Source organism: Lytechinus pictus, chromosome 3 (assembly GCF_037042905.1).
Source record: "Lytechinus pictus isolate F3 Inbred chromosome 3, Lp3.0, whole genome shotgun sequence".
Lineage (NCBI taxonomy): Eukaryota > Metazoa > Echinodermata > Echinoidea > Temnopleuroida > Toxopneustidae > Lytechinus > Lytechinus pictus.
In genome coordinates, this window is record NC_087247.1 from 1,874,984 (window position 1) to 1,897,865 (window position 22,882).

Genomic DNA, 22,882 nt, shown 5'->3' on the forward strand with positions numbered 1-22,882 from the left:
TAAATCAAACACAAAGGCGTCTAGTAACCAATTACACTATCAAACAGCCCGTCAGTACAGTTCTGAGCTATGATGATAGGTGGGAGGGAAAGGTATTTTGATATGGGAAGGGGGCAAGATAGTGGTGTCCTTTTCTCAATTGAATCATACCCTCATTTTACCTGTATCAATACTATCAGTATTATTGTCCAATATATACATTGGACAAGAATCGTCGAGTTTTGGGGGAAATCAACTTTCTTTGATGTTTTTTTTTTCTGAATCATTCAAATGTGGTCGTAATTTCAGTATGATAGGGAGGTGGAAACTGCCCACTTTTTCAAATCATGTAGGGGAAGGCGGGGTAAGTTGAGCCACCACCCCCAGGCCAGTAATGAATTAGTCAGGCATTGTGGTGGTGCCATATATAGATGACCCATTGCATAACCCCTAACACCGTGAACACCACCAGATTGTTTTCAACGTTGAAACAAAAAATAATTTTTCAGAGGGAAATATACAAATTTCAGTCAAAATTTTTTTTTTTTTTAAGTGTGATATAGATAAGCGCTTTTACCCACATACATCTTTAAATATAATATTGGATCCTCATTCTAGTCATAGTCTTTTACAAGATGGATGCATAAGAAATGTGTTGAAGTGAAAATATCGCATTAAGTTCGAACTGGGGTAGGTTGAGCAGGCCAACAGGGGGCAAGTTGAGCCATGGTATATATGGTAATGTAGCCATTGATATGCAGGCAGAAAGGACCAAATTCACAAGACAGTTGTTTTACTTTTAGAGGATGTTAGTATTTATAGAGAACTAGCAAGTGAAGACTTTTGTCCCGTACATTTTGTACATAGTTTTTGTGGCTCAACTTACCCCAGAAGGTGGCTCAAAATACATCATGGGTGGGGCAAGTGGAGCCATTTGACATGTTTTCTTTTTCAAAGGTGACAGTGACTTGCAGAGTGGGGGTAGAATGTTTTATTTAGGTAAAAAATGTTTCCCAAAAATTAAATTTTAAGGCAAGGTACATATTTCTACAAGATTATAAGTTCTAACATGATAAGAGCAAAAAATAGCTAACTTACCCCGCCTTCCCCTACCATAAAATCAATAAAAGACTCACTTTTTTACATGCCATTAATATTATTGTTTGAATGGGACAAAGCATATGGTAAGTGAGAGTAAGGTATATCTCACTTCTTGATGATGTTTTACTTTCTCATTTTCACCTTCCCCTCTTTTTCTCTTTTAATGCTTTCACTATATTTGAACACTCAAGGGGCAATCGCCCCCGACCCCACCCCCGTGCGGAACCAACATATCATGCAAAGATAAACTACATTTACTACGAACATTTGGTCAATTAATATCAAATGCAACGGTGTCTTTTCAACGTGATAAAAATTCAAAGCTCCAAAGATAATACAAAGAAGCACAATACACTTTTATTACGATTTTAATTGCATGTTGGTAATTTTTTCCGAACTCATTGATCCAAGTATACTCAGCATTTTCTTTTAAAAATCTGAATAACCTACATAAAAAGCTTTGTGAAAATTAAAAACTTTGACGCAAATATTGGTCTATCAAATTTCCTTTTTATTGTTACAAATGACTGCAAATAATAATACTTCAAATATAACCATCTTGATAGTACAACAATTCGCAATGACAATACAAAGATATCTCTTTCAACTCCATAATATGTATTTTTGCCAATATTTCTAAACTCACGCAAAAGTATAAGAAAATCAAAACCATGTTTACATCCTCCATAAGCGTGGTAAGCAAATAAAACTATATTTAAAGTTGATGATAGCTACATGATTTACAACATATATACCTGAGCATCAACATTTAACACTGCGTACATAACATGGAAAATACATGAATATAACAGCATCATTTATTTCATATGTAAAATATAAAGTAGAAAATATTTACAACCACCTGTTTGATAATCCTAATATCAAATGCACTTCTTGTAGAAAATCATAATCGGTTTATGAGACAACTCGGTGCTCGGTCTTAATGCCAGATGTGTAAAAACCATTCGGGCTAAATTCTTACTTCATCCAATTTTCTTTGGTCAAATTGATAGTAAGTCTGATTCCAATGACCACTGCATTGGGTCAATTTTGAATAATTACCAGCTGGTCTTCGCTGAAGTAAAATGAACCAAAGTAGGCTACAGTACACTGAATGGAATGGAGTTAGCCACAATGGGTGTACACTACAAAAAGAGTGGTATTAAAAGCTACACCACCGAGTTACAACAAGGGGACTACATCAAGCATTTTACACCAGTGTTGAAAACAAGGTGCTAGTTCAACATCTATGCGTTAATATAACACATGATGTTCGTTATTCTAACAATATTTGGTGTAATATTTCTAACCAAATTGTGTATTGTTCACACATGAGGGTATTTGGTTCTCACAGAACACCGATAATTTTACAGTGTACATAAATTTGTTACTGGGGCAAACGGAAGTTAGACGAACTGGTAACTTGAGTCATGTAAGTGGACAAACTGGTTGAAGACAATCATGTGAATTTGGACAACGTTAAGTGTTGACGAGATCAAGTGATTATAGACCAAGCGCGATCGTACAAATATTTTCGAGACAGTCGAGTATGAATTTCATAGTGCTGGGAAAGGGGTGTCTTGGTTCACTATTAAACATTTTCAATAAAAAATTGATATTTTAGGTTGGAAATCAAAATATGAGGGGAAAAGCAATCAAATATGAAAGGAAATTGTCGATGTGTGGGAATTTTTTTTGGGGGGGCGGGGGTGGCTGCCCATAATATGTTTAGGCGATAGATGGAAAGGATAATTATTGTCACTTTGAAAACACATCAAACTAAGCCCACTCAATATTCATCAAAATTTGATTGACGGGTCAATAACATTTCAGTCATGTGATTTGACTTCAATCACTGCCAGATATTAAAATGGTTAAATTGTTGCAGTGAGCTAATAATAAGAATGTTCCTCAAGAGACATAGTTGCCCAAGTTACAATGAACTATTCCAAGATATGAACCCAATACATTTCATGATCACGTGTTATCATATTTATACAGAAGAATAGATCTTTCTTCGTTTTAAACATCGGTGATTGGTGGTCAGGGAAAATTATGATCAGTAATTATTGTTAGAAAAGACATATTCGTCATCTCGTGCCAAAGGACATGCGAAAAGTGTAATAACAAAAGTATTACAGTTTGTCAAATAACTCCAATTATAAATGATATGCAAGAAAATATACATTACTCTCTGACCTTTAAACCGACAAGATTATCCAAATGAATCATAATTTTTAGTTAGATAAGGCCATAACTAATAAAAAATTATAGAAAAATCAATCAATATAGCATATTGGCAAGTCATTCGTTATGCACATTACTTTTTGGAACATCCACCGTGCCCACATGACACTCTTTTCTGCAACCAGTTTTTCTTAAATATACAAAAATGAGAACTTTAATGTGTATATTTTACACATTGTTTTCGTTATTGGCTTAATTCACTGAAAAAAATATTGTTTTGAACATCATAATTCGCTAAATATTATAAGCTTGATTCCCGTTCGACGATGTCATCCTCTGGCATTCGAACGCTGATGACCTCAACACTTCCTTTCAAGAACTGTTGCCGAGTCTCTATCGTATCCCAATTCGACGATGACTGCGAAGACAGGGTCGATTTCCAATCCGACTGCGATCTCGGCACACCTGTGGGTGTAGGGAAATGTTTTTAGCGTACACTCTGTGCTATTGATGGTGGTATACGTCCGATGTGCTGAGCATGGCCGTACGCACCGGAGGGGGGGGGGGGTAGTTCCCTGGTAGTTCCACTCCCCCCTCACGAAATTTTAAAAACTCATTTTTTTTTAATATTTTTATTTAATTCACCAAAATGGTGCGGATTTTGTTCAATTTCACTTTCTCTGAAAATTATTACGCGTCTTGCACCTCCCCCCCCCCCCCCCCGCGGAAAAAATTCTGCGTGCATCCATGATATTGAGTAAAGTCACATAAAACATATTAAAACATATTAAAACTTGTGCATTGGACGGGCGATGGGGCTGAAAGTGATGGTGATTTTTTTCAATGATAGGCTATTAATTTGACCATATTTAACAGATAGCAATGTAACCAACCCATACGAACGCTTCACGGACATACTGATCCTTAACTGAAAAGTCTCTCACAATTAAAAGGTACATGATCAGTCAAAGTTCTTTATACAGAGTTTTTTTTTATGACATTCGTGAGAAGGCATATACAGTGAGAAATTGAATAATATTCTGAAGTTTTATTTCGAATGCCTGTGATATCTTAAACATAGATGGCGCAATAGCACAAATTTTTCTTAGCCACATTCATCTATTTTCATCATTACCATGCAGGACACTGGGAATGATTCTTTTTAACTGGAAGTGCTGATGTATATTTGACAAGCAAAAAAAAAGGTTTCACTACAAAATGAAGGTCATTTGTTACATTTCTCAATTTTGTCACACCTTCATGAATTCCAGGGACTGCAGCCTATACACGCAGCAACCTCAAGAAAAATACCAGGGGTGCTTCAGCACCCACAGCATTCCCGCTTCCCAGGACCATGACCATTGCCACGCACAAATGAAGAAGTATGTTTTACAACGATGAATTTCTAGGAAATCGATTTCGCTATCATGAACTTACCTAATAAGTTATGATTTATTTCATCTGGTTTATCACCGTTACTGTCTATTCTATGAGAACGTGCTGCTGTGGCCTTTGGAACACTACATGAAATGAGGAAGATATTGAAAGAAATGTTCAAGAAAACAATGTTGATGACATTCAGCTTTTAATACTGTTAACACATTGATACGATGTCTGTAAGCGTTACTATGACATGCATATTAATTCCTTTCAATTCGGTTCGTTTCTTTTCTTTTCGTATTCAATTTTTGTCATATATTTACCATCAGAAACCAGTTATCGGATTCTGGTCATGATCAAGATGGATGCACAATTAACATTATAACATATAGTTATGGGATTCTGGTTTGTTCATACACACTCCACTCCTTGGTGAGTTTTTCAGCAAGAGCCTCCTAGGTCAAATTCCTGCGCAGTATTGCAGATAAAATGATGGCTTTCGCATTATGAAGGGTACCCATTCACCAACCCGATGGAGAGTAAATGGCAAAGTATGGATTAATATTTTGCTCAAGCACTCTAATGCTAGGTTGGGATTCGAAAACACGATCCTCATATTTGCAATTCGAGAGTCAAAGAAATGCACAACATCCTCCTCACTTTATTTCTGAGGCAAGAAAAGAGGTTTTTATGTCAATTGTGATAAGCCATGGTAAAATAGACTGTGTCAGAAAGAGAATAAGTAAAGACCAAGATTTGAAAAGGTATCATAATACAAACAATCCTACACAAGTTTGATATACATGATCAGTTCTGAATCTATACGTAGTCCTACACCGACTAAGAAATAACCTTTCATGACAAAGCCCCTTGGGGAAACGAATAACAATGACAACTACTTACCTGTATACTGCTTGAGGTGGTCGATCCTTCGATCGTCGTAGGATGTAGATTACTCCTGCTGTAACAACGAATATGACTATCGCAGACCCGACGGTTATACCAGCTATTACCCCCAGTCGGTCCCGTCTGTATGTTGGATCTTTGGTCTGAACAGCGGCAACATTGATATCTGTCAAGATTTAGAGAAATTGGTTGTTTACATATCACTGGGTCTACATCTCAGATCCAGGGGGGCACATCCAACCTGTGCCCTTGAGAGCCATAATAAAAAAATAAATATGCCACTGTTTTTACCCAAGTGTGCCCCCCCCCCCTTCAGAGTGATGACTTTTGCTTGTCAAATTTTCATCGGGAAAACGTGCCCCCCCCCCCCCTTGGAAAAATCCTGGATCTGCCCCTGTCTCAGATAGTCAAATACACCACATAGGCTAAACTTATTTGGTCTGTTGTCGATTTGGTTTAATTGTCATTTTGGTCTACTTCCCACTTTGGTTTAGCAGAATACCCCCTGTGTCTAATTTTTATTTATTCCAATGCCCCGTTAATCCAATTTGGTAATTAAATTTGTGGAATGAAACTTTGGGTCGTAACAAGTTATTCTTTCCGCCGTAGACTAAATAGGATTGCACGTAGTGTAGTGGAAATTAGACAAAATGGTAAATGTCAATTAGACCAAACGATGAATAGATGAACTGGTTGAAGACGAACCAGAAGAACACTACGTGGGATGTGACGTAACGGAATGTGGACGGAGCGGGTGTAAACCAATCGGCAATGTATAAAATGGGTATTTTAAAGAAAAAAAGGCTGACCGCAAACTAGTAAAAAAAAATTCGGTGGCCCCCTTTTCAACAAAACTAAATTCGTACGAAACAAAAATACTTATGGTTATTAAAGAGAGTAGGGGAAGCCGATTTGCTCTCAAAGTCTAATGGCAACAGATATAACATAGAACTAACCAATCAATGCTCGTTAAGTCAAAATTACTACATTATACCTTTTACTACACCTGGGTGGACAATGAATGTATTGAAAAGCAGTGCCAATGGCGCGGACATTGCATTGAGATTTTAACCCCTGACTTTGTGGATCAAAGTTCGAAGACTTGTCCACCAATCAACAACACCTCGACAGATATATATTCTCATTTCAGTTGTATAACAGCAACTATACGTGAAAACATGTAATCGTATAAGTTTTGTTTTATATACAATATGAATGGATAGTTTTAATGCCTTATTACAATCATGATGGGTAGACGCCTTTTCTACAGCGCATCCCTTATCATACCCTGATATAATTTCCATTATTTTTTGTCTTTATTTCTACAATCCTGGTTTAAAAGTGTTTGATCACCTCCCATACCTGGACAATGCCCTGTCTCGTGATCACAGAAGTCTATCAGTGGACAGTCACACATCGAGCTGCAGTTGAGGCCAAAAAAACCATCTTCGCATGTGTCTTGACAGCTAGGAATAAGAATAAGAGATACTGAAGCGTCAGAAAGAATTACATCCCATACTTGATTTGATTCAAGAAATACTTATGACAAATTATGAGGTATGATCTGGCAGAAAACTAAACGCGACACACGTACCCTCAACTACTTCTTATGTAATTACATTTAAACTATCCCGTTGCATGATCTATTAAGAGAAACATTGAACTTCTAAATTATGACCTGATTGTTTACATACTTATGCTTCAAATAATTTGTCTTATACCTTTCTCCTGTATAACCAGCAGTGCAGACGCACGAACCCGTGATGTGGTGACACATTCCGCCATTTTGACAAGCAGGACAGTTGGATTGACAGTTCTTTCCAAAGGTACCATCATGACATTCATCTTTACATCGTTGACCTGTATATCCTGGAAGACAATCAATGCATCCAAGGATGGGATCGCAGGCTCCACCGTTCATACATCCGCAGGTATGGGCGCAATTTTGGCCAAAGGTGTCATTTGCACATGACTCCTCACAAGTAGGGCCAGTGAATCCAGGATTACAGAAGCAGCCAAGTTCATTGTCACATATGCTGTTCACACTGCAATTGCATGTCGAAGAACAGTTCACACCAAAGGTGCCATGAGGACAGGAGAGTGTGCAATTCTTTCCTAACCATCCTCCATGACACATGCATCCGACTTCAGGATCACAGGTACCGCGTTGGTTGCATGAGCATACCTCGGAGCAGCCGATTCCGTATGTCCCATCTGGACAGTTTTCATTGCAGATAGTACCTCTCCATCCGGCAGTGCAAAGACATGAGCCATCTACTGGATCACATAAACCGCCATGCTGGCACAAACATTGCTCAGCGCAATTATATCCGAAGAACTTCTGGGTGCATTCATGTTCACAGTACCTTCCTTCCCAACCTGGATTGCAAGAACACGACCCATCAGCAGCATTACAACGACCATTAATTTCACAGAGACAGAGTTTGGTGCAATTAGGTCCAAATCTGCCTTCTGGACAGGGCATTGTGCAGATCTCCCCCATCCAGCCAGCTGAACATGTGCAAGAACCGTCTACATGGTGACAGGTGGCACCATTTTGACATTGGCAGACTAGAGAACAGTGGGGACCATAGTTTCCAGGAGAGCATCTTTCATCACAGAGATCCCCATTCCATCCTAGTTGACAAGTACATGACCCATCTATATGATTGCATTCTGCGTGGTTTTGACAGCCACATAGTTCCTGACACATATTTCCAAAGTAGCCGTCCTGACATGTTTCATTACATCGCAAGCCCATCCATCCAGGAGAACAAGTACAAGAACCATCCATTGGGTCACACGGTGCATTGTTTTGACAAGTGCATGAGTCCATACAGTTAAGTCCATAATATCCCGAAGGGCACGTTTCTTCACACATAGCCCCGATATATCCAGGCTGGCAAGTACAGATTCCATTAACATGGTGACAAGATCCATTATTCTGACACAAGCATAATTCTTGACAATTTCGGCCATAGAGGCCCTCTCCACACCGGTCTCCGCATGTAGGCCCATCCCATCCTGGTGTACAGGTACAAGAACTGTCAACGTGATGGCACGTTCCACCGTTTTCACACTGACACTGTCCTAAACATGCACTTCCAAAGAATCCTTCTGGACACTTCTGACTACAGCTTTCACCAACCCACCCTGGCGGACAGGTACACGACCCATCGATGTTACTGCATAATGCGTTATTCCGACATGCACAACGCTCTCGACAACCTTCTCCATAGAAACCTTGAGCACACTTTTCATCGCATACGGATCCAATCCATCCTGGTCCACAACTACACACGCCGCTAATATGATTGCATTCTGCATTATTCTGACACTGACAAATTTCTTGGCATTCGTGACCAAAAAATCCTTCTCGGCATCTTTCATCGCAAAACTGGTCAGTCCATCCCGGAGAACAAGAACAGGATCCATCAATGTGACTGCAGGATCCACCATTTGTACACTGACATTCTTCTATACATTCAGACCCGAAATGTCCAGGCGAGCACGCATGTTCGCAAAATTCTCCAATCCATCCAGGTCCGCATGCACACGACCCGTCTATATTATCACATGAAGATCCATTGTGGCACTGACAGCGCTCCTGGCAATCGTGTCCATAGAAGTTATTGCTGCAGGGCTCACCACAAGTCAAACCCTGCCATCCCGGGGGACAGGAACAAGCACCGCTCACGTGGTGACATGTTCCTCCATTAACACACTGGCACTGTTTCAAGCATTCGCTGCCGAATGATCCCACTGGGCACTTATCTGAACAAACTATCCCTGTCCATCCAGGTTCACAAGTACATGTTCCATCAATGTGATTGCATATGCCACCATTTTGGCACTGACACGGTTCTTGGCAGTCTTGGCCATAAAATCCGCCTTCACAAGGTGAACTGCAAGTCACGCCAGTCCAACCAGGATAGCAATTACATGTGCCATCAATATGGTGGCAAGATCCACCACTTGTACAGTCACAAAGAAGCGAGCACTGGTTGCCATAAAGTCCTTCTGGACATTCTTTTTCACACAGATCGCCCACCCATCCAGGTTGGCACAAGCAACTTCCATCGACATGGTTGCATGTAGAGTTGTTTTTACAGACGCAAATCTCTCGACACTGTAAGCCAAAAGATCCGCTTCCGCAAGGGGAGCTACATTGTTGCCCTTCCCAACCAGCAGTACAAGTGCAGGTGCCATGTATGTGGTTACATGTTGCCCCATTATGACACTGACACTGCTCTGAGCAATCACGTCCATAAAATCCTTCGGGACATTGCTGTTCACAGGTGTCCCCAATAAAGCCATTATTGCAGGTGCATGACCCATGTACATGATGGCACATGCCTCCGTTTTGGCATCTGCACTCCATAGTACATCCTAATCCATATGTCTCTGTCGGGCAAGTCTCGGCACAGACTTCTCCAGTCCATCCGGGTTGACAGCTACATGAACCAGTAACAGGGTCGCACATGCCACCGTTGAGGCACTGACATTCATTCTCACAGTTTAATCCAAATGTGCCATCAGCGCAGGAATCTGAACAGAATTGCCCTTGCCAGCCTGCTAAGCACGAACAAGTTCCGTCGACATGATGGCAATCTGCCCCATTTTCACACATACATCTATTTTCGCAGTTAACTCCGTATAAACCCTGCAAACACATTTCATTGCAGACTTCCCCAATCCACCCAGAACTGCAATTGCAGCGACCGTCCACAGGATTGCACTCTGCTCCATTCTCGCAAAGGCAAACCTGCTGACAACCTTCACCAAAGAAGTTTCCTGGGCACGTCTCAGAACAAGTCTCTCCTATCCACCCTGGTGCGCAAGAGCATGAACCATTCATGGGACTGCAACTCCCGCCGTTCAAGCAAGCGCACTCCTCTCTGCAGTTAGGTCCGTAATACCCTTTCTGGCATCTTTCATCGCAGATTTCCCCTGTCCAACCTACTGTGCAAGTACATGTTCCATCTGTTTGATTACATTGTCCTCCGTTTTGACATTGGCATTCCTGTGAACATCCGCTTCCGAAGGTACCCTGCGGACATGGTTGGTCACATGTAGATCCAGTCCAACCTGGTCCACATGGACAAGAGCCATCAGGTTGACATGGTGATCCGTCTGGACAGAGACAATCTAGTTCACATATTCTACCGGTAAAACCGCTGCGACAAGTACAAGATCCATCAGCAGGATCGCAAGCAGCATTGTTCTGGCAACGGCATCTGAAAGGAGAAAATGAAAATAATGATTTGTCAGTCTTCTTTTTTCAAGCAATCTCGAATCAACTTCATCATCATCATCAATTTAATAATCTATTTTCATTATTTTCATGATTAATGTTAGCGTTATTATCACAAGTCATGACTATATCTATATAATGTTTAGGATAATTTGCTTATATTATATACTTTGTTTTGTTTTACCTAAGGAAAAATATGATATATTGAACAAACCTCAATTTATATTGTTTTTATAAATTTCATTTGCAAATGTCATTGTAATTATTTTCGACCACCTTACTTTGTTCTGTTGAAAATGAAATAAAGAAACAAATTGAATTGAAACTATTATCATTATAATCATTAATATTGTCATTATCACTGCCAAAATCATCATCATCATCATCACCTACATTTATATTGAAGTATATTTTGTCTTATAGTTGACGTTATGAGAAACAAGGTTAAGTAACATCCAACTGCTAGTCAAGTATTAAAAAAAAACATGTTTTTTCGACTGCAATAATATTGGGAGGTTTTTATTCCAAAAATTCCCTCTTTCTTTTAAAATTGTGCCGTTTGACAATGTCCATTGATAATCTGCTATCGAGAGCAATGTTTTATTCATAATCTTGATATTATTTGGTTACGTTATTATTTACCTTTGTTGGCATCCCACTCCGTATCGTTCCCTGGAACATCTTTGATCACACGACTTTCCAGTCCAACCAGCGGTACAGGTACATGCACCTGAGAACCGATTACAGGTGGCTCCGTTCTCACAGGTACAGTCCTGGGTGTGAAACGGTACAGATTTGAAATTTCCAGTTAGAACACGAAGGTGCCAAAACGAAGGAGATGGTTCATCATGGACTTTAAGACATAATAATGATAATAATAGTAACGCAATTCTTGTGCATGTATAGCGCGTATCACAATATGATAACGTCCTAAGCGCTCCCCAAGGACTTGGATATGACTTTAGCCAACAGCCTTTACAGCGCGTGAGCGTTTCAAGGTATAAATTCCAAGTTACCTCACCTGGGTTGAGAGCAGCACAATGTGGATAAATTTCTTGCCGAAGGAAATTAGGCCATTGCTGGGATTAAAACTCACGACCCTTTGATTAAAAGTCAGAAGACTAATACACTGGACCCCAATGCTCTATATTATTTTAACAAGCCCCGATACAGGAGCTCAATAAACAGTTCTAAATAGAGGAAACTATTCTCTCTTTCTTGGAAGTAGAACGACTTAATTGTCCGAAATGTTAAAGTCCTCACAAATGCATTCCTACAGCAGAGGATCTGACAAGTTTTCCTAACTAAAAAGGTTATAACTAAAAAGAATGTTCATGATGGCAGCAAATGATCAAAGAGTGGGAGCGAGCTGGCCCCTTGCAACCCCCACCCCCATCATATTTTGTACATGCCACGATTGGAGATAACCGAGGAGATAACCTTCTCTTTGATTAAATGCCCACCCCCACCCCCCCCCCCCCCCCCCTTCATGGTAACTACTGGACCCGTCGCCGACTTACCATTAGACAGTTTCTGCCATAATGTGTAGAATCGCACATCTCTTGGCAGGTTGCCCCTGACCATCCCTTGTTGCACGAACATTTTCCAGTCACCCGGTTGCATTTGCCATTTTTCTTCTGGCAGGTACACGTGTTAGCACAACCTACACCCCATCTGTTCTTCGGGCATTCTTTATATACAAAGAAGATCAGAAGAAAAAGTGGATGATCGATGAAGCTATAAACACTTCACATGTTTGAGTCACAGAAAGTTATTGCATTGTTACGTATTTATTCCCCGATATAAAAAGCAGCATAAATTGTTACAGATAAAGAATATCGAATGTTCATTATGACGATAATCATGAAATTAAGGAGTGAGTGAATAAATGAAATGAATGAACGAAGGTTTTGAATTAAACATTATTATTCCTGTCACTGGTGTATTACAAATACAAAGGTTTACAATTAAATGAAATAATTTATTTGAGGGTGAATGATTCAACACTGATCAAATCCCTCGATGGGTAGTTGGTTTCTATGTTACAATTACAAAACATGAGAATAAGTAACCTTCATCAATCTTAAGTGTAACTTCCCATGAAATTCGTAATAATTTCAATAAAAAATACTTGTGAACAAAACCAATAAATTTAAACAAGTCTTCATCGTTGTTTTTATTTTCTACTCCCAAGATGGTTTTCACTCAAAAAAAAATCTTCAAAATACCAGCAAAAAATGTTTTCACTTAACAGAAGGGTTCTCACTCCGTGTATGGAGTTCTCACATGAGGGGAGCTCAAATTGTACTCCCCCCCCCCCCCCCCGCATTTTCTCCCGACAAGGCATAGGCCTGCACCTTATGATCCGATACTCAGTTGAGGGAAGGAAATAGCAATAAATAAGTTCATCGCTATCAAGCAATTACGAGACAATATATAGTTTTTAAGATCAGGTATTTATAAACAAATTGCACAAAGTTGGTACTTCGCCATTTCCTTTGTTTCTAAGCTTTAATGACTAATAAATTTTCATGATAAGTTTTATTGTTTATGCACTTGATTCTATAAACAAGAACATTTTAGTACATTTTAACAATTGAAGATACTTAATATACTCGTTTGCAGTGTAACAAAAAGAGATGAAACATGATTATTTGCACTATGGTGTCATTCGAAGAATTTAGTCGCGGGTATGATCTAAATGATATCTGCTCGTGCCTGAGGGGTTAAAAAAAATCCGTAAATAATAAATGTTTCGAATAAAATGGAAGACTTACTGCGAGTGCAACTGCCGCTCTTTTCCAGCCAACCAGCACAGCAGAAGATATCTGTAGTCCCGTCTGGATTCCTGAAAGGAGACAGAATCAAAGTCACAGCGTTACGCCCCACTGTCACGTCATAACGTTATGTCTTACCCAGGGGCGGGTCCTGGATTTTCCAAAGGGGGGGGGCACATTTTTTCCGAGGAAATAAAGGTTTTTAACCAAAAAGTGTGAATATTTCGTGCCCGATGCCTGAAAAAAAATGGACAAGCAAAACAAAAAAAGGTCTTCAGAATGTAACACATCGCTTTATGATTAATTGTGATGATATGTTCCATTTAGGAGGTTTTATGACTCAGTAGCCACATTGTGAGTTTTTATACGTAATGAATGAGCCCCATTTACTATTTCAAATAACTGCTCTAAAATTCAAACTTAGCAGTCACTGAATTTAAATTATCAGAAGTCAACTGCCAAAATGGTGATGACCTGTTTTAATTTTCATGACTGAAAGTGTTTCCGAAAGTCGGGTGATTTCTCTTTTCCTTGTCAGCTTAATTTGTTTGTACCTCATGATGAGCTTTCTCGAGTACACCACAGTTAACAAAATAAAAAAAGATAGAAGGAAAAAAAATCAATGGAATTGCACTTTATAGAACCTAGTGTTACTGAATTAAAGTCAAAATGGGTATAGGCTAAAATGCATTTATAAAATCATTGCTAAATTAATTTCCAGTCTACTTCCCATCTCTCATGACAAATACAAATGGATTCCATCCATGTTACAACAATGTATTAAATATATTATAGACATCATAATGATACACATATTTGGTGGAATAGCATTAAGACAAAGGATTGGTCATACTGATAGTAATCAAAATTCGTATGTTAGCCAATTGCTGAATTCCCTCTGACAATACAAAGTAATCAACATTCGCTTTGGGGGTTTTTCGCGAAATATTTTCGTTAAATCTACATATAACATTTGAAGGGGAATTCAACTTTATTGACGTCAGTAAAGCTACCATAACAAAAGAATGAACATGATATCTTCACAAAAATATATATTTTTGATGTCGATCAAGCATGATGGATGTGCCAGAGATGCGGGTATGTGTGACTCTAACATACATGCTATGTTTAAGAAATATAGTGAATACGTCTTGGCTTGCCTGATACATCAATACAATTTTAACGCTTGATGACATGTTTTTGTTAATGGTGTCAAGGAGACGATAGGTGATTACAGTGTTGTTGTTGATTTTTTTTTGTTTAGCTTCTCATAGAATTTTGGAAGAAAAAGTAGATCCTCAATTTGCCCCCCCCCCCCATCCGCGGGAATATATAGTCAATATTTGATCCTCGTGGTCATATCGTGCTGATAATCAAGGTTCTATGTATTTCTTGATGCTATGTCATGCAAGCTTTCAGCATGTTCGTTTGAGATCCACGCTAACACTTTGAAGCATTTCTTAAACGTTTGCATTGATTCCAAACATTATTGCGCCTCAATTTACACCAATGAATAAAATGGTCAGATAATGAATAGTAATAATAATAATATTTCTCAAGGTCTTTTCATTTATTCAAATTCAAATAAACATTTAATTTCTTCCATATTCACAAAATATAAATTTTCAATATGAGTTATAGAAAACCATTGGTCATGAAAGAGTTTAACAGAATTTTCAACATAGATACATAGATACAAAGCGCAACTTTAGGCAAAAAAGTATTAAATAGAATTGGTTCTATATTATTTTGTAAAAAAGAAAAATGGTCATTTGAAATTGGCCTGACATGTTTGTAAATAAAGACAGTCTCGGCCGTGCTTTGTGATTAAAATGCCGTTGGGAAACACATCTAGGACTGTCGCAGCTGCTGGTCGCCAAACAGATGTTCAACGGGAACACGATAATCATAATCAGTTTGAAAACGTTCGTTTAGAGTTTACGAATAGATAGATGAACACTGGGGTCAAGATATTTTAAAGACAGAATTTACCATCGTCTAATTAGATTTAAGTTAAAGATATTTCCACGATGATCATCGATAAATGTGGTATCCGCCGGTATGGGTTGATCATGTGTTTTCCTCGATCAACATGATCAATGAAACACTAGATACAGGCTGGAAGTATGGTGAAACATAAATATCTTCTTTCTTCTTTACTCAAAAATAAAGTCTTCAGCATTTATACCTTGAAGAAAGGGTGTGTAATGTCCCCTTATGCTAAAGGATTACTTCATAAAAACCCATCATTTTGAAGAGTCACTAAAAGTTCATGCGCTTGTTTGATAGACGTAACATGCATCACGAGAAAGCCGCCTTGGCAACCCCATCTTTCCTGTGATTTGGCGCCCTTTTCCTTGGCGGGAAACATCCGAATTTGCAATAAAGCTATCCCATGACAACGAACATGAAAACATTGATCTGATAAGATGAGTTCATGAACGATCGATTTCCCAAGTCATTCTAGACTTTCAGTAAATCTATAAAGAAAATTGGTATTTGTCTTAATGTTAAGGCAATATTTCAATTTGTACATTCACGTGATGCTTTCATTGTGTCATTTCTAGAAATGAATAATCGGTACATTTTGAACAAAGAATATAGGTCTCTGCCCGTCTGCCATGATGTTTGTCATGTTGATAAAAGAAAAACATATCAAGTTATAACAACTGAAAAGCATTCAATATCAACAGAACTAAGAATGAAATGTTTCTTTGAAATTTCTTGTCACTTTGAAATTTGATCTTCGAAACAACTTTCACAATGTTAATGGTCATGCCGGCGCGACGTCACAGGCAAGGACATAGGCGACCCTCGCCCCCCCCCCCCCCCGTGATATTTGAAGTTGTGAAATGAGAAGAAAAACAAGAAAAGAGGAAGGGTACGAAAGAAGAAAGGTGAGTACAAGATAGAGAGGTATGTGCATGTGTCGTGTAACTCTGTAACGTACCTATTATAGATAATTATCAAATCCAGAAAAATGACGTAACTTTATGTCGTCTCGCGACTATACTGAATCTCACTCCCGCAAAATACACTGGCGCCGCGTCTGTAGCCATGGTATGGTATAATTGGCATGATTGGGTGTTGTATTTGATCTGAATTCATTCTTGATTTCAGATATTACCAAAATTCGCTGGAGACTATAAGAATGATATAAAATATACGTAAACATGATTTTAAAAAACAAAAAAATCATTACTGCATGACTTCATGCCCTGACATAGCAATACAACAAATTCCGGGCATGAGCCATTAAATGATACTTCCTCGCACAATATAGAGGTCCCCCTCCCCTCGTTTATGACTGGTATATATTTCTTCTGTCTTTTTTTTTCAATAAACTGATTTAAGTTGATGTAATAGATTTACCATGGTATGCACAGTATTTGGGTATTATTCTTCGACATTAACATGTTAACAAGTGCTTGTTTCTCTTTAATGTGATGTGATGCAATTAGATGATTAGAAAATGTGCTAATTAGGAGTTTGTTCCTTCCTTTTTTAATCAAACCATTAACGTGACTAGTGAACAGAGATCTATCTTGTTCCGTTTGTCTTCATGTGCTAGATTGTAAACTATTTTGGGTCACTCTAATTCTATGCTTCTCTTTTTCCACTTTTTTGTTTACCCGTTTCCTGTAACATAAATTCATATTTTCATTCTAAAGCAGTGGCGTAAAAAGAAATAAAAAATTGAGGGAGCCAGTCATGGTGTATAGGGGAAACTTTCTAAAAAGCCAAAATATTAACATTTTTATAGAAAAATCAAAGTTTGTGATAGACAGGGATAGAGTTTGATAAAATATTAGGAAAATAATATAATATTTCACCTATTTTCATTCCATTTTCTTTACCTTTCTCGTTTCTTTTTCTTAGTCGTCAAAATGTTGGGGCCCACCCCCCCCCCCTATCTGTACGCCAGTGATTAAGTAAAGTAAGTTTCTCACCAAGGAATTGGATTGATATCGATAACAAGATTGATTTATACTTTACATCACACGTCTATCGGGATATGCGTGTATGTTAATACTGAATGAAAGTCATCAATGGTAAATAATAGTGAAGATTATTTTTGTATCTTTGTATACAAAGTGGCGTAACTACGGGAGGCACGTGTGCCCCCCCAAAAAAAAATCGACTGGCCCAAAAAAATGGGGAAAAGGGAGAAAGGAGGGAGAAAGGAAGAGAAATGTAGTGGGGAAAAATAGACTATGAGAAATATTTTGTCATACTTTTATGAAACATAATTTGCTTTAAGGGCCTATGTGTTCATCACTAATTGTGCTCGCATTTTATGTTTAATGAGATAAATAATCCCGTTCGAAAGGATCAAATGGTACCAGACCATTCCGTTTTCAAGTCAATATACACCAATTAATTTTTTTCCTCGCACTTCGAGTTTTTATTGTATCTAGTGACACAGGTTTCTTTTTCATTACAATTCCTTATTAGGTCCGTTCGCATTAGTGGATTGGTGGGATATAATGCTCTTCATGAATTCCTAAACAAATGACACTCTTTTCTGGTCTGAATATTAAAGATTTTCAGCTCGCGCTTCGCGCTCACATTATAATTTGGTTAGTTATATTCTTAATGAATTCCTACAAACAACCCTTAGATTGCACCTCTAAAGGTCTGAATATAAAAAAGTCAGCTCGCGCTTCGCGCTCGCAATATTTGATTAATATGATACGTATCACATTCATGATTACAAAAAGTGCTTCATTTTTTAGGCGTAATTCTAAACAAAATAAAAAGAAAGCTCTCGCTAGGCGCTCGCATTAGCTCATTATGGCGAGATATGTATAATTTTCATGATTTAAGAAAAAAATAATGTCCCTTTGTGGGGTCAATTAATTGTACCAAAGTTTCAGCTTGCGCTTCACGCTTGTATTGTTTGTTTAGTGAGATAAGTACGTAGCATGAGTACAAAAGTTGTATTACCAGATACGCAGCTTGTTCTTTATTCAAAAAGTGCTTAAATTATCCAGTTTCATACTATGATATAAAAAAATAAGGATTTTTTTAACAAGTGCAATCCTTTTTGGAAGAAAAATAAAATAACTGTTTCTTAGCCCCTCCTCTGCTCCTCATGCCCCCTAAAATTATCTAGATCCACCCCAGTGACCTCCCCCCTTCCTTCAGGTCATGTTAAAAGTATAACACCTGTTCATGAAATTGATATTTCTAGTGTTGATAACTATCACTTGTAATGTCAGTGTATTTCTGCCTTTGGTATGTATTTCCTTAATTGCCCTCATTTCCTGTCATTCTCCTACGATATCGGTAACAACATTTCCCTTAAATGTCTTATTGTTTAAAATATCGGTCATTCTATCCTTAAATTTGGGATATATGGTATTATGCAATATCCAGAAAGAATACAGGGTATACATTCCTGTATTTTGATCACCAGTAATAAAAATGATATTCATTTTTTTTTATTTATCATATTTTGGGGGTGTAATAGGTGAACGTTCTTCTAAATTGCCCTCCTGTGGGCTTATAATGCGAGGGCCGATTCATTGTTTTATTTGCTCTTTAAAAATATTGTAAATTTTGATTAGTGCATTTCATGATTATGTATCGATGGTGTTGTATATTATAATTTAATGTTATCATCTTCTCAAATGCCATACCTCTGTTATATGCTTTATCAATTGAAATAATGAGTTCTGGGTACTTTTGGAAACCCATGTGTATAACAGAAGGATTGGTTGCACCAACTTGCACGTTTGATCATGTTTATTTCCTGCCAACGAGAACCGCGTTATGCTAAAAAAAAAACCGGAAAAGATTAACACTGCCCCCGGCAATCTCCCATCCCCTGCTTCGTTAAAGAAATCCTATAGTCGAATCTGCACAAATTCAAAATTAACTTGATAACCCGACAACCATACAGTTTCTAACATCATCAGCTCAAGTCAACCATCATTATTAGTGGTCTACATTTTTAATGAATGATATTAAATCTATTTTTGGTTTTGGTGTCGCTAGATTAGCATGTCAATCAACGTTCGGTGAATTATTGGGACCAAATTGGCGGTTTGCGTGAGCATCCCCATCCACAGTGACATATGGTGATAATAGCACAGTATATGGCTTGGATGATTAGGATCGAGATTACTATTTTGCATGGTTGGAGTTCTATATCATTATTTCATATACAATAAGTATCTATTGATTGAAGATATAACAAAATTATTCATGACAATAATAACCTGTGGTCAATATAACGGACAGTTTATTGAAGTCTGTAGAAATAGATGTCGGTCTTTAATCAGGAGCGACTGTCCAGTGTGATTTCTCATCATGTAATAATATAATAAGTAAAAGGGGGAAATATATGGAGAAAATTGAAATGAGGAGGATAGGAGATACAGTTGTATAAAAGTTAGTAATCAACAACATCAAAACTTAGTAATTAACAACATCAAAAGATAGTAATTAACAACATCAAAAGTTAGTAATTAACAACAAAGTGTGATGTCACCTTTACACCGCCCCCCCCCCCCCCCGGCAGCAAACTATCCTAGCGCGGCCCCTGGCACTTCCGTGAATTATAATAGACCTATTAAATAGGTTGATAACTACAAGTAAGCTTATATAACTATATTTTTTTTAATTTTCATGCAATTGTAAGTTTAACATGATAACTTGTTATTTTCATTTCTGTTTTTTTTTTATTGTTTATTATTATTTTTATCCGCTTCATCATCGTCAGACATTATCAGTATTATTAATCACTTTTATTATCAGTAATATTATCTTTATTGATCATCGTCATCACCATCATTATAATCATCATTATCATCATCACCATTATCTTAAATATGATTATCATTAATTTAATACAATGGCTGCATGGAAATATCATTGGTGTATTGATTTTCACCTATCACTGCACCTATTCTTAATCATTCGCCTTTAATTCAAACACAATAATGTTTATACTTTTTTAATTGTTAGAGGTTAATCCGACATAGCAGCACTTGGTATGCAAAGTGCATTCCATCTATACCATAATCCTATAGTAGGTGATATGACCGGCAACCGTGACGATACTGTTTAGGGGAGAGTGCAACCACCTCAATGATAAAATATAATAGCATTTTCACTCATTCAAAATTGTTTATCGTATGACTGTTAATAAAAGCAGTCGAGAAATCCCCCTTACAAGTGATCTCTATAATGTCCAAAGCAATAAAAACTGGGCAGCTGTCTGAAAGGATTCTCAAGTATGCGCTCCGCTTTATGACGTTGTACAATTTCAATCAAAGCTGTGTTCTGTTGGGTGGCTGGACATGCTGGATAGGTGCTTGGATGCATTGTGGTATTTCAAAACAAGGGAGACCGGTAAATCAAAGCGAGTTATTCTACCAATGCGATCTGTTCAAAATGAACTCCAATATTGTGTTTAAAGGCGAGAAAGAAAGGCGCGCTCGGACCATAATCGAGGGTCACTTACTGCACATGTATTATGAATGGGCAAATTTGGATAACAATTGTTTCCATCAAAATATCGAGAGAGAAAAGTTTCTGATTGCGTTAAACTGCACGATACGTCATTCATTTAACAAAACACAGTGACAGTGAAATAGAAACGGGATCCCGCGTTGCATAAGTAGTTACGAACAAACACAACTTTAAAAAAGAATGATAGAACGACATCCTTTTTTAATGAATTTCCCTGATCATACATGGCTTATGATATTCATGTATGCTCTATTAGTTTTTGTTAGTCAGTTAACTATTAAAAAAAATGGATTATCAAACATTGTCTGTCGAACCTTACCTATAAACAGTACCAAATAGTTCTAAAAGTTATAAAAATTATCAAATCCAACAATATTGTAAATTTCTCATGTTGTATAATCGATATATGGTTGTTCTATCAATCAGTTTAAACGAAGATGCGCTTCATCAAAGCCACTGCAGTTGAAAACTTATCAGGTAGCACTATCTCAGGGAGGTATAGACCTACCCTATTGCTTGAATAAGTAATGCAACTTGTCTAAATTAGCATCATAATCTAGATCATCAGTGGAAGCAAATTTCTGTTAATTTGACAAATAAAAAAATGCAGTCAATATTACTCACTCATTTTGACAAACATTGGTTCCTCCTTCCTGAAGTGAAAGCACAAGATGTGGCAGACGAGAGATCAGAAGTAGCAGGAGAAAACGATATTCCATGGCGAAACTTTGATGTTTTCCAACTGATAAATCCCAAGTGTCGCCACCTCGTAATGAACAGCTCAATGTAATGACAACGAGAGGTCGCTCGCGCCAGATTTTGACTCGCGCACGTCACAAATTGTCGATCAACCGACAATATCATCGCTGATATCGTTATCACATCGCCTGACTGATTCGGGTAAGCTGAAGTCGTCAGCCAATCAACGCTTCAATGAGAGCGGGTCTCTGGTGTATTGACCAATAAGAATCATAATTTTTATCATGATAATCCCTTTCGCCCAAGTCGTTGGGTCTTTCTTTAATGTCATCATAATCATAATTGTGTGCCTTCATAAAAGTCAGGCCTCCCAAATTAAGTCGAATCCTAGAATTTACTGATGAGATCACCAAGGTGATTTTTAATGGGCTTTCATTATGTTTTATCATAATAAACTACAAAGGGACAATTCATATGGGGTGCTTCCCTACCACTAGAAAATTCCAAGTCAACAAAATATTCAACCTTTCGATGGCGCAATAAGCCTAAAAAATTGAGGGGCTAGATATGGCGTATGGGGCAAAATTTTTAATTACGAGCGACAGAGCGAGAGATCAAATATTTTGAACTTTTTTCAATTAAAAAAAAAATTATAATCATGTGATAGACTTTGATTCAGAAAATTGTATTACACATTTATTTCACGTTTTCATTTCCCTATTTTTTCTACTTTTTCACGCCCCCTTTCTCTCTCTCTCTCGCTAAGCAACAAAAAAGGTAAAAGAATATGTCTAGTTGGCCACGAGGGTCGTGGAAGCGATTTGGAAGTGGGTGGGGGCTGAGCCGAACGTTATACCATAAAAACAACCCACAATTTGAAGGGTTTTTATTGAAAAAAAAGTAGGAACACCCCTCCGGTTGTGCAGCCCTGAATACCGTTGGTTTCATTGTCTGTTTATTATTTTCGAATATGTTTTTCTCTTGATTATCAATAAAGACCATTTTTTAATTGAATTGAATTCTCTTAATCGGGGGAGAGTGACCACCCAAAAGCCCCCACCTGTCATTATTTTATCTAGGTATATTGCAGCATCCAAACAAAATGTTATACATGTTCTAT

General features: G+C 37.8%; 1 protein-coding gene across 1 annotated transcript; it reads right to left on the reverse strand.

Moving 5' to 3' along the window:
* Positions 1 to 1,432: 1,432 nt before the first annotated feature.
* On the reverse strand, positions 1,433 to 21,956 carry LOC129257972 (multiple epidermal growth factor-like domains protein 6). Its single transcript, XM_064096134.1, has 9 exons — positions 21,688 to 21,956; positions 13,585 to 13,655; positions 12,328 to 12,497; positions 11,450 to 11,580; positions 7,275 to 10,790; positions 6,916 to 7,019; positions 5,551 to 5,719; positions 4,705 to 4,787; positions 1,433 to 3,732 (listed from the first exon to the last, which is right to left on the reverse strand). The coding sequence occupies exons 1-9, from the start codon at positions 21,780 to 21,782 to the stop codon at positions 3,569 to 3,571; spliced, it is 4,503 nt and encodes a 1,500-aa protein (XP_063952204.1). The 5' UTR covers positions 21,783 to 21,956; the 3' UTR covers positions 1,433 to 3,568.
* Positions 21,957 to 22,882: the final 926 nt, after the last annotated feature.

What these genes read in the sequence shown, in the direction of transcription:
- LOC129257972 (XM_064096134.1), bottom strand. Translation starts at nt 21,782, where the DNA reads ATGGAATATCGTTTTCTCCTGCTACTTCTGATCTCTCGTCTGCCACAT. An exon ending in GAGCGGCAGTTGCACTCGCA is followed by an intron (nt 12,498 to 13,584) that starts GTAAGTCTTCCA and finishes TTGTATATAAAG; the next exon opens with AATGCCCGAAGAACAGATGG. An exon ending in GGAGTGGGATGCCAACAAAG is followed by an intron (nt 10,791 to 11,449) that starts GTAAATAATAAC and finishes TTCTCCTTTCAG; the next exon opens with ATGCCGTTGCCAGAACAATG.